The following is a 12,492-nucleotide window of genomic DNA, read 5'->3' as shown; positions in this document are numbered from 1 at the left end:
AGAGAAAACCTCCGACACAGCTGGGAAGCCGGCCGGTGTGGCCGAGCGGTTCTAGGCGCTTCAGTCTGGAACCGCGAGACCGCTACGGTCGCAGGTTCGAATCCTGCCTCAGGGCATTGATGTGTGTGATGTCCTTAGGTTAGTTAAGTTTAAGTAGTTCCAAGTTCTAGGGGACTGATGACCTCAGATGTTAAGTACCATAGTGCTCAAAGCCATTTTTGTCAGCCGGGAATCAAACCCGGGCCCTTAGGATTGACATTCTGTCACGCTGATCACTCAGCTGCCGGGGGTTGACAGTTTGAGCTATGGGTGCAAGCGATTCCGGATGAGGTGTTCCGTCGGCACGGGTACCCAGCGAGCGAGGTAAAGCAGTGGTTACCACACTGGACTCGCGTTCGGGAGGACGACGGTTCAAATGGCTCTGAGCACTATGGGACTCAACTGCTGAGGTCATTAGTCCCCTAGAACTTAGAATTAGTTAAACCTAACTAACCTAAGGACATCACAAACATCCATGCCCGAGGCAGGATTCGAACCTGCGACCGTAGCGGTCTTGCGGTTCCAGACTGCAGCGCCTTTAACCGCACGGCCACTTCGGCCGGCCGACGGTTCAAATCCACGTCCTGATTTAGGTCTCCCGTGATTTCCCTAAATCGCTTCAGGCAAATGCCGGGGTGTTCCCTTTGAAAGGACACGGCCGACTTCCTTTCCCGTCCTTTTCAAATCCAATGGGGCCGATGACCTCGCTGTTCGGTCCCCTCCCGCAAATGAACCGACCAACCAATTCGTCGGATACGCGCCTGCCGGCAGGTACTACCTGGGCGTGCCCGAGGGCCGGCCGGGCCAGCTGCACCTGTACCGCATCACGTCGGAGGTGCCGTCGGTGGGCGAGCCCATGGGGCTGCCCACGTGCCTCACGTGCCAGCCGGAGACGCCGTCCGAGCACCCGTTCGCCGCCTTCTACGCGTCCATGGCGAGCGGCCGCCAGGTGCACGACGTGCCGCCCGAGCAGGACGACGACGGCGCCGACGCCTGGGACGACGACGACGCCGAGAGCACCACGCAGACGCCGACGCCCGTCAAGAAGAAGAAGAAGTCGGGTACGCACGCTCTGCTCTCTGACGCCAGTGACTTGCTTGTTTCGATTCACTCGTGGCAAATGTACTGCCACGCCCCTGACGTTTTCATTCTGTATTGGGTATAACCTGTTGCGATTGTCATTTTTGTTTACCTATCAGCGCCGAAACTGTGTATCTCGTGAGTGCTATCTGCTGTGCAGTTTGAACCTGAGTCACAAAAGTGACGTTTCCAGAATGAGATTTTCACTCTGCAGCGGAGTGTGCGCTGATATCACACTTTCCTGGCAGATTAAAACTGTGTGCCGGACCGAGACTCGAACTCGGGACCTTTGCCTTTCGCGGGCAAGTGCTCTAAAAACTGAGCTACCCTAGCACGACTCACGCCCCGTAATCACAGCTTTACTTCTGCCAGTACCTCGTCTCCTACCTTCCAAACTTCGCAGAAGCTCTTCTGCGAACCTGCGGGTTCGAGTCTCGGTCCAGCACACAGTTTTAATCTGCCAGGAAGTTTCATGTCAGCGCACACTTCGCTGCAGAGTAAAAATCTCATTCTGGAAGCATCCCCCAGGCTGTGGATAAGCCATGTCTCCGCAATATCCTCTCTTTCACGAGTGCTAGTCCTGCAAGGTTTGCAGGAGAGCTTCTGTAAAGTTTGGAAGGTAGGAGGCGAGGTACTGGCAGAAGTAAAGCTGTGAGGACGGGGCGTGAGTCGTGCTTGGGTAGCTCAGTTGGTAGAGCACTTGCCCGCGAAAGGCAAGGGTCCCGAGTTCGAGTCTCGGTCCGGCACACAGTTTTAATCTGCCAGGAAGTTTCAAAAGTGAGATCCCTTCCCTCCTTCTTCACTCGCCGGGAGGAGACGCGACTCGTAACGATGTTCGTCCCCGTCGGGTGACGTGGAACAGCACCTGTAACTCTTGTAAGAACACAACTCCTCCCGTGGTTTAGAAATATTCTGTTATCTGTCCGCAACAGTGTCATAGGACCGTTGCTATTTACAATATACATAAATGACCTGGTGGATGACATCGGAAGTTCAGTGAGGCTTTTTTTAGATCATGCTGTGGTGTATCGAGAGGTTGTAACAATGGAAAATTGTACTGAAATGCAGGAGGATCTGCAGCGAATTGACGCATGGTGCAGGGAATGGCAACTGAATCTCAATGTAGACAAGTGTAATGTGCTGCGAATACATAGAAAGATAGATGCCTTATCATTTAGCTACAAAATAGCAGGTCAGAAACTGGAAGCAGTTAATTCCATAAATTATCAGGGAGTACGCATTAGGAGTGATTTAAAATGGAATGATCATATAAAATTGATCGTCGGTAAAGCACATGCCAGACTGAGATTCATTGGAAGAATCCTAAAGAAATGAAATCCGAAAACAAAGGAAGTAGGTTACAGTACGCTTGTTCGCCCACTGCTTGAATACTGCTCAGTAGTGTGGGATCCGTACCGGACAGGGTTGATAGAAGAGTTAGAGAAGATCAAACGGAGAGCAGCGCGCTTCGTTACAGGATCATTTAGTAATCGCGAAAGCGTTACGGAGATGTTAGATAAACTCCTGTGGAAGACTGCAGGAGAGACGCTCAGTAGCTCGGTACGGGCTTTTGTTAAAGTTTCGAGAACATACCTTCACCGAAGAGTCAAGCAGTATATTGCTCCCTCCTACGTATATCTCGCGAAGAGACCATGAGGATAAAATCAGAGAGCTTAGAGCCCACACAGGAGCATACCGACAATCCTTCTTTCCACGAACGATACGAGACTGGAATAGAAGGGAGAACCGATAGAGGTACTCAGGGTACCCTCCTCCACACCGTCAGGTGGCTTGCGGAGTATAGATGTAGATGTAGATGTAGAACAGTCTTCTCAGTTTGTACGAACTGGTAAACTGCAAACGTTTAATTTTATTTTTATGCCCAGTTAGTTCCGTGATGAAATAAAATCTTGATTCTTGATTTCATCATTACGGTCGTTTGTCACATCATACATAGCGAGGATGGAATTTGCTGTCCGCTATTCCGTTGCTATGCCGTTGCTACGTCCAGTTATTAACAACGGTCCGACGTAACTCCAGAGATAACTTGTGTTGGAGTAAATTTTTTCCCCTTTTTTTAATACGCCGTAATACTGGTTTAAACTGATCACTCTTCACTGTCCATTATTCATCTACTCGCTTAGTCACTTAAAATGTTTAAAGAGTTAGGCGACACTTAAGATTTCCCTTTGGACTCAGATTTTATTGTTCTTTCTGTAATTAACTGTTTGTCCCTACAACACACGCACACCGATATTTCATTCAAGATTAAATTCTGTTCAGTTCAGTAATCGCGACGCTGACGGCAACTTTTGACTAAGCGGCGCACTTATCTTTTTTCGTGTCTTCGTTTTATTGTGTCCTACTCAAGACTACGAATTGTTTCTCTCTCGTTGATCCATTGCTCTCAAGGTTTATAACTGTTCATTAGTACGAAGGCTAAGTCCGGTAAACCAATATCACTCAATCGAAGTCTAACACTCGTCTTACTATACCGTCGCATTGAGAACGGTAAAGATTAACTTCCATCAGTCGAATGACTGAGCAGTATTTCAGTCTCTACCTCACAAATTATCAAACTTCCAAACCTGAAACTATCTAATAGCGTTTGCGTCCAGACAACTATCGCAAAAGTACTCTAGAGCGACTTAAGAGCAACTAATTAACTGAACACTTCCATATGCGAGTTGCATTGTAGTCGCATTGAATTTCCTTTTCGATGCGGCTACAACTCTCTTCCATGGTAAATGTTTTTTACTGAATAACTTTCTTGGATTTAACCTTCGTTCATATGACTTTGAATTTATTCTATAGATTCATTAATTAAAACTTCCTGGCTGAATTGCCGTGGCCCATATATAAAACTACTTCTCCTTCCTGACGTTTCGTTGCCTACTGCGGACATCATCCGAGGTGAGTCGGCGACTGGCTGCTAGGCGCTGGAGGACCCGCTTATATAGAGCGCTTAGATGGAGCCACCACTCATCACGTGCTTTCGACTTTAAAACTATCTCTGGCTAGTGCCATCTTTCTCGATTACAGGTAATCGATTGTCACTTCGTTGGTGCAAAGTCGACCACCATATCTTGTCTAGCTTTACTCCTTCTTCTTGTTTATTAAAATTATTTTCGTGCTTGTAGATCTCTATAGCTTCTCTATACATGCTGGTATAATAATGTGAGGTCCTAGCTATCACGTTTGTCTCACTAAATTTTATTTCGTGATCACCGTCTTTGAAAACGCGTTCCGCTACAGCTGATTTGTCAATTTGTTCCCAATCTACAGTTCCTTTTGTGTTCCGTTGGGCGCTCTATATAAGTGGGACCTCCAGCGCCTAGCAGTCAGTCGCCGACTCACCTCGGAAGATGTTGCCCGCAGTAGGCAACGAAACATCAGGAAGGAGAAGAAGTTTTATATATGGACCACGGCAATTCAGCCCGGAAGTTGTATTAATGAAGACGCCGGCCGTGAAAACTTACATGTTATGATTATTCTATAGATGTTTGATAAAGAATCTACGATAATCCTTTCCTTTTATATCCCCTTTTTGTATGCTATTCTCAGTATCTGAATGATATAGGTGTTAATCAAAATATCACCAGTGTAGATTTTATCGTCAATAGTTGCCGTCACTGCCAACATGACTCACTTCCCTACTTTAATTTTCCACAAAGTTTGTCAATTGGGGTTTTCTGCCCTTGGGGCGTTACAGGCTATAAGGACCATCTTTCTTGCAAGTAAAAATAAATAAATAAATAAAATAAAATTAGTAAATAAAAAAATCGAAATACAGCTAAAGAATTAAATAGAAATATAGTAACAAAATTAAGATGCTAGCTGCTGAATCTGTGCTAGCAGAGACAAAACGCGAACCATGTTCCTCAATCTGTTTTTGTTGGGAAAAGACAATAAACAAGACATTGCTGATGTCGACAAAGTAATCGGAAGAAAACAAAATTTCAGCTAGAAACAAAGCACGGATCCCAATTCGGATTTTCTGACAGAAGAATAACAAAATAACACGTTTTCTTCACAGATCTCTCGCTCGAGAAAGTTCACCAAAAAAAAACGGAAACAAAACTACTAGATAGCGGTCAGAACAGTATTACCACAAAGCAGCCCAGGAAAGCCAGACCACCGTTACACCACACCCTTGTGTCACAGTCCTGAGCTACTACTCCTGACGGTCCGGAACTACCTGCAGACGAGGCACCTGGATGTTGCGACGAGGATAGCAGATCCCTAATTGTCTGAGCGGCGTGTCATACTGCCTTCTGGTCGTGGCTGTGTACTATCACACACCGTTACCGGTTCAGATCCGATCCAAGTGTCTTGGTGGGCAAGTGAGAGGAGACTCAAAGCAACGGCTGAAGAACAGCCGAGCATAGCACTTTGAAGCTGTGGCGGTGGAACTTTAAGTTCCGTGCCACCCTCCGACGGTGGAAGTACAGAGGAGGGATGCAGTAGAGCGCCAACTCTATGGTCAAAAAGAAAAAAGTGGCTGGACGAGAACAGGCCACTGCTAGAGACTGTACGAAATGGACAGAAAAACGCTGTCGTATTGGGCCTATCGTCAGTCATAGCCTGAATCCGAATCCTCCAGGATGGTGAGCGGAACGGGTCGTCGGTGCCAGCGCCGTGGAACTGTGGTGCCGATGGTTTGTAGTCCAGCGACCGTCTCACGGAGGGCGTCCACTTTACTGTATAGTTGGCGAGCCTTACAGAGAATGGTCGTCTTGAGAAGGGCAGAGTGACAATCCTGGTGAGCGGAGGGGCATGAAGACTCCACCTGAAAACTTTATTCTGTAGGCGCTGGAATGTCAGCATCCGGGACTTACTAATCATGGCCCACGCAGAGGAACCATATGTTAGTGCGGGTAAGACAACGGAGTGATACAGCCGGAGCTTGATATCTAAAGTCAGTTCTCGGCTGCAGAATAGTGGGTACAAGGCCTTTGTCAACTTAGACTCTTTATGGGGGATGTATTCTGAGTGGCGGTGGAGGAAAAGTTTCTTATCCAACCAGGCCCCGAGATAATTGGCAGCTTGGGTCCACGGGACCCGGACGCCCCCGAGTGAGATGTTGTGGCGGAGTATAGGGCGCCGTTTAGTGAAATATGCTGCCGTCGTTTTGGCGGCATTGAGGACCATCTTATTGGAGCGACACCAGGTGACCATCGCGTCCAATTGCCTTTAGAGGCGAGCAATGAGTTGATCAGGATTGCGGCCAGTCGTATAAAGCGCCGTGGCCTTCTAGCCGGCGGGGAGCCGGTTTATAAGGCAATTTGACGGATGGATCTTCTGGGACTATTTTCGACCACCTGAGTATCGTAGGAAAATAGTCCTCTTGTTGATCGCGACTTATGGCGCTGCTGTCGATCCGTGGTGCTCAGGTAGCGGGCCTTGGAGGCCGTTGGCTGAGACACGAGGCTGTGTTTTCGTCCCCTCCAGCGCCCTCGGTCGTACAGTAGACACCTGCATCTGCTTTTGTTTCACGCGCCGTTATGAAGGCGTCCCGCATCTCTGTTCTGTCATGCGGGGTGCCGAAGTCGCAGGCGGACGGGGTGGACGCTGCACTAGAAATTGAAAAATGTATTGATTTCCCTAAAATCGCTCCAGGCCAGTGCCGCGAAGATTTCTTTGGAAGGACACGACCAATTCCCTCTCCCATCTTTCTCGAATCTGAACTCCTGCTCCGCTTCTAGTGATCTCGTTGTCGACGGGAGTTAAACACTGATCTTTCTTCCTGTTTAGTGTTCCTTGACTCAGCCAGTAAAAACGGAACCCTCATGGGATCACTTTGTTGCCCGTCTGTCTCATTGTCTGTCTGTCTTTCTGCACAACAGTTAAGAACCGTTTTTCTCAAGAACGGGTAGACTTATGAAGTTCAAATTTATGTCATCTACTGAGGCTTTTGGTACCTTGGCGGTATAAGAAATTTAAGCCTCCAAGTCAGTGCAGTCAAAGGATTGGCCATTTATGCCACATATTTTGGTACTTGCAAACTCATTAAATTAAAATAGATAATGAAAAAGTACACAAAAAATTTAAACTTAAAATTAAAACAATCTGGAGAGTCTTGCAACTGCCGGTACCAATATCGATATCGATAACAGGTAACAATCGTCAAGATTCTCGATTATCGGAATCGCTGGACTATCTGTACACATAATTATGATTATTAGGAGCCCTCTGAGCATGAGTCCTGCTCGCACTTGGCCATTAAAAAAAAAGTTGCTTACTTCATTATGGAAACAACTGTTGTTTATAGATGGCCACACATTTTTCAGCACTTTTTTGGCAGTATCAGTGGACACTATTATTCAGTTCTGAAAATTTAAACATATTTTAAGTGATAATTATTCTCACGAATTTAGGGCCAAAACCACATTATGTTCTTTGCGGTTGTTACCCCATTTTTCTAATTGTTAGGTTCTGTAGACCCCTCTCTATAGGACTGTTACTGGTAGCTTGTCAGCTGCAATTTACCTATGTTAGTGTGAGTTTGGTCAGCGAGTAAGCAAATCGCTTTAGTTATGAACGTAAATTTGTTGTAAGAAAATATTTCGTCACCGTATTTATCAATTACTTGCAGTTAGTTTTGAAATATCCGTTCTCACCTTTTGTGGAAATACCCGCACTAAGACGATACATTAATTGCGGAACTTCAATCGCACGTAACATTTTACAATTCGCTAATCACAGTTTTTATGGTAGTTTTTCTGGTCCCTGTTGATGATCAGTTGTTTTCATATCAATTTGACGCCAAACCTATACTCTCTCTCTCTCTCTCTCTCTCTCTCTCTCTCTCTCTCTCTGTGTGTGTGTGTGTGTGTGTGTGTGTGTGTGTGTGTGTTTGTGTGTGTGTGTGTGTGTGTGTGTGTGTGTGTGTGTTTTACTTTTTGTTGGTTTATGTCGTCTTTTTTGCTTCACACCTTAATGTGTTAAATACTGTGCCGTTGGGTAGTGTAGTCGTTTACAGTCTGTTTTTATTCTGGAAATGCCTTCAATATGTTTTAGTTTTCTCCCATTGTATACTTGTAGGATAGGATGCGGCTGGCTTTTAGAATTTTTAAATCTGTTTCTATTTTATCTGGGCAATGGCTGTGGGCTATTAACTAGTCAGCAACTGTCCTGTGGGAGCTGTTAATTTTTAGATATCTGATGCGTTCTGAATAACTTGTTTTTAAAGTTCTTGCATGTCTGTCTTTTATATACTTACTGACAAAAGTTGCATGCAAGTTTGTGTGTGCCTCTTTTGTTGAATTTTATTGGTGAATCTTTCTTGTGTTCTGAATATTTTCTGTGATGTGCTGACTTTTTTGTGTCCTGTTTGAACTTCTGGTTTCTTTAAAAAGTAGTCAATTCTGTGAACTTCTTTACTCTTGTAGGTGAGTAGGTGCCAATTTCTTTTGTGTGAAGACTCTTGCTGTTTTGTGTCCTGTGCGTGGTCATTGTCTGTGTGTTGAAATCTATGTTGTTTTGCACGTTCTTTTGTGCATGTGACTTGCACTCCCTGCCCGTTTACATATTTTGTGGTTTAACTTCAACATGGGTATCATGACCATTCTCCACTGCTATTTGCTTTATTGTGTTCATTCCTGCGTGTAGTTCTCTTTATTTATGGATGTTCTGTTTCTTTCTTTGTAGCATGAATCTGGAGCTTGCTTCTCAGAGTGTCAGTGGGTTTTGACTGACTGTGAATGGTGGTGCATCTGGTTATGGATGTAGGTTTCCTGTACAGTATGAGATCATGTGTTTTGTATATTCTCTATATGATGAGAACAAGTAAATTTAGTATGTTTTCTGTTTCTAATATGAGGTGAATTTTTAGACGTAAATTATTTATTTCCTGGTGTATCTGTTTTGTGTGGGGGGGGGGGGGAGGGGGGAAGGGGTCGGGAGGTTCATCAGTTGGACAGATTATTTCATTGAAATAACGGTTCCAGTAAACAATAATGGAAATACTGTCCTCTAGAACACAACGATGTAGAAAAGGAAGATAATAACAACGACATACATAAACTGTTACTAAGTCTAATTTTGTTGGGGGAATTAATATTTAAAACGTATTTGCGTTTTACGGTATTGCGTAAAAGTACCCACTGATGGTGACAGAAGGTGCTGAAACATGTTTGTGAAAGTATAAACAATAGTATTCCGCATAATAGGTGGACTTGAAATCCAGTGTTGTTTGCCTCCAATCACAACTACTGCTAGAGCTTCAAAAACCATATGATGGATAAATATAAAATATTTAGGAATCCGTAAATAGCGCCTTTTTAATTTATCCTTTCTATCTTTTATCCACATTGCGATGAAAACAGAGAAGTGACTGACATTATTGCATAGAAAGGAGAGGGAGATATGTTGTCAGGTCGTACGTCTCCGGTAGCGACAGGTGTGTATTCAGTACATTCGTACGTTCATCGTTAAAGTGCAACCTAGAGATGCCCTTGCAGGATCCTAGTAATCTTCTAACTTTTCTAAGCAAATTCACTCATTCCGTAAGAGAGCGCTGAGATGCAGTGAATATAAGAAAAAATCACAACGGTTCCGTTGCAAACATCTGTTGTCGTCCACAACTGAGTGGTAAACGATAACTCAGGTAGCAGAGCAGTACGACAACTGTGCAAACGACACAAAGTGCGAACAAATACCGGCACTGGTCGGTTGTTGCTGTCCCAGTTCTTGTGTAAACGGATAGCTGCCAGTCATTTTATTATTCGGGTCCACTATATTGATTTTCTGACGGTTTAAACAATTTTGATTTAAAAAGTTTAGTTATTTATGTTGCAATTTATGCGCATTGCGGGCTTTTTTTTCTTTTTTGTGCAGCCTAAGTGAATTTCGGCTCTTAAATATTCGGTCTCTATTGCGGAAGAGTAACAGGTTGTCATGCAATTCTTGCGATGTTTCACGAAAACACAGCAGACAAAAAAATAGAGATTAAAGAGACATAAACTCAGAAAATTCAGCACTATAATGGGAGATAACGCGGCGAGAATAGGTTAGCTTCCGATGCCGAAAGACGACGCTAAATCCCCCTTCCTCCACACATGTGCATTCTGCAGCACGTTCAGGATTTAAAATATCCGCATTCGATACGCCCAACTGACCGCTGATGTCACTGAGACACTCACCCACTCGCGACGTGACTGACGCCTGACTTATACGGAGGCACATGTAGCACACCAACGACAGAGAGTCAATTTTGACCAGACAACTTATTTCTGTACATTTAGCCCAACTTCACCTCCCACACTATAAAAAATGTACGTACTACCAAAACTATGCCCCCCCCCCCCCGCCCCATCAAACTGTTATCCAACTTAAACTCGATGCTAACCTTTGACTAACGAGAACCGAATTTGAATTGAGCTGTAAGTATCCAGAGTACGACTTGTCTTTATAGTAAATGGCCAACTGAAGAAAAACAACTATCTGGCCCTAATCGAAATTTCCATTTACCTCTCATCTTGACAACATTGTTGCAAATTTTTCGAAAGCACAACAGCAGACACCAAGCAGGCAGAGGCTGAGCTACATTTCTACACTGGTGCGCCAAAGAAACTGGTATAGGCATGCATATTCAAGTATATAGATATGTAAACAGGCAGAATACGGCACTGCAGTCGGCAACGCCAATTGAAGACAACGTGTCTGGCGCAGTTGTTAGATCGGCTACTGCTGCTACAATGGGAGGTTATCAAGATTTAATTGAGATTGAACGTGGTGCTACAGTCGATGCACGAGCGATGGGATACAACATCTTCTAGGTAGCAATGAAGTGCGGATTTTCCCTTACGATCATTTCACGAGTGTATCTTGACTATCAGGAATCCGGTAAAACATCAAATCTCCGATATCACTGCTGCTGGAAAAAGACTCTGCAAGAACGGGACCAACGTCGACTGAAGAGAATCACTCAACGTGACAGAAGTGCAACCCTTCCGCACATTGCTGCACATATCATTGCTCAGACATCAACAAGTGTCAGCGTGAGAAGCATTCAACGAAATATAATCGAAATGGGCTTTCGGAGCCGAAGGCCCACTTGTGTGCCCTTGATGACTGCACTACACAAAGCTTTACGCCTCGCCTGGGCCCGTCATCACCGAAACAGGACTGTTGATGAGTGGAAATATGTTGCCTGGTCGGACGAGTCTCGTTTCAAATTTTATCGAGCGCATGGACTGGTGTGAAGACAACCTCATGAATCCATGGACACTGCGTGTCAGCAGAGGACTTTCAAGCTGGTGGAGGATCTGAAATGGTGTGGCGCTGGTCGTTGGAGTCATATGGGATCCCTGATACGCCTAGATACGACTCTGACAAGTGACACGTACATAAGCAGCCTGTCTGATCACCTGGATCCGTGCATGTCCATTGTGCATTCCGATGGACTTGCGCAAATCGAGCAGGGCAATGGGACACCGCACACGTCCAGAATTGCTACAAGTGGCTCTCCTGAGTTTAAACACTTCCGCTGCCCACCGAACTCCCCAGAAATGAAGACTATTGTGCATATCTCGAATTCCTTGCAATGTGCTGTTGAGAATAGATCTCCACCCCCTCGCACTCTTACCTATTTATGGACAGCTCTGCAGAGTTCATGGTGTCACTTCCCTCCAGCACTACTTCAGACATTATCCAAGTCCATGCCACGTGGTGTGGCGCCACTTCTGCGGGGTGGCAGGTGTACCAGTTTCTTTGCTTCTTCAGTGTATTTATAAATAAGTATTCAAACTGTTGCAGACTACATGGTGTAAAGTGAAAATGCGTAATGACAAACCTTCTTTAAACATTGGGGTGAGGACAGCAACTGTTTCTATGGAATTATATCCAATACAACGATTTGAAAATGAAGTATGTATTCAAACGACAGAGTAAGTTTTGGCGTGATATTCATGCATAAGTTTGATCTGAGAACAAGACTGTGTTTAACAAAGTGAACAATTATTTGGAAAGGGTACAATGTTAACAGAGAATTTCTATAAAAAACCAAATAGGTTAATCAGTTGATATCTTAATGCATGACTCAGGGCAGAGGGTTGGTCTTTGTCTCAGCTCTAGTCAAGTTAAGCAGCTGAAAATTATTCTAACAAATTGCCTGTGCAGTGCTGCAGTCTTACCTCCAACTTCTTCTCTTCAGAAATAATAACATTATTCAAAATTATATGCTCTTCGCCTACCAATATATAATCATATTCGTCCTTGCTGTCCTTTACAATAAATCATTTTTCATCTAACAGATACAAGTCAGCACCGCACTACTGAATACGTCCGTCACCTGCCATATTTCAACTAAGAATGGGTCAGACTGCGCAAAAGCAAAGACTGTGCCAAAACAATACCAAAGATTGTTTAACA

General features: G+C 44.6%; 1 protein-coding gene across 1 annotated transcript in view; it reads left to right on the top strand.

Moving 5' to 3' along the window:
- The window catches only part of LOC126417133 (dipeptidyl aminopeptidase-like protein 6), a gene marked incomplete at its 5' end in the record, with an annotated part of 447,744 nt that overhangs the window by 367,996 nt on the left and 67,256 nt on the right, over nt 1-12,492 (top strand). Inside the window, one exon of the mRNA XM_050085030.1 lies at nt 811-1,100. Within this exon, the coding sequence (XP_049940987.1) occupies nt 811-1,100 (290 nt within the window). The remainder of the gene's footprint in view (nt 1-810; nt 1,101-12,492) is intronic.

Source organism: Schistocerca serialis, chromosome 8 (genome assembly GCF_023864345.2).
Source record: "Schistocerca serialis cubense isolate TAMUIC-IGC-003099 chromosome 8, iqSchSeri2.2, whole genome shotgun sequence".
Classification (NCBI taxonomy): domain Eukaryota; kingdom Metazoa; phylum Arthropoda; class Insecta; order Orthoptera; family Acrididae; genus Schistocerca; species Schistocerca serialis.
This window is presented reverse-complemented; position numbering and strand designations above follow the sequence as displayed.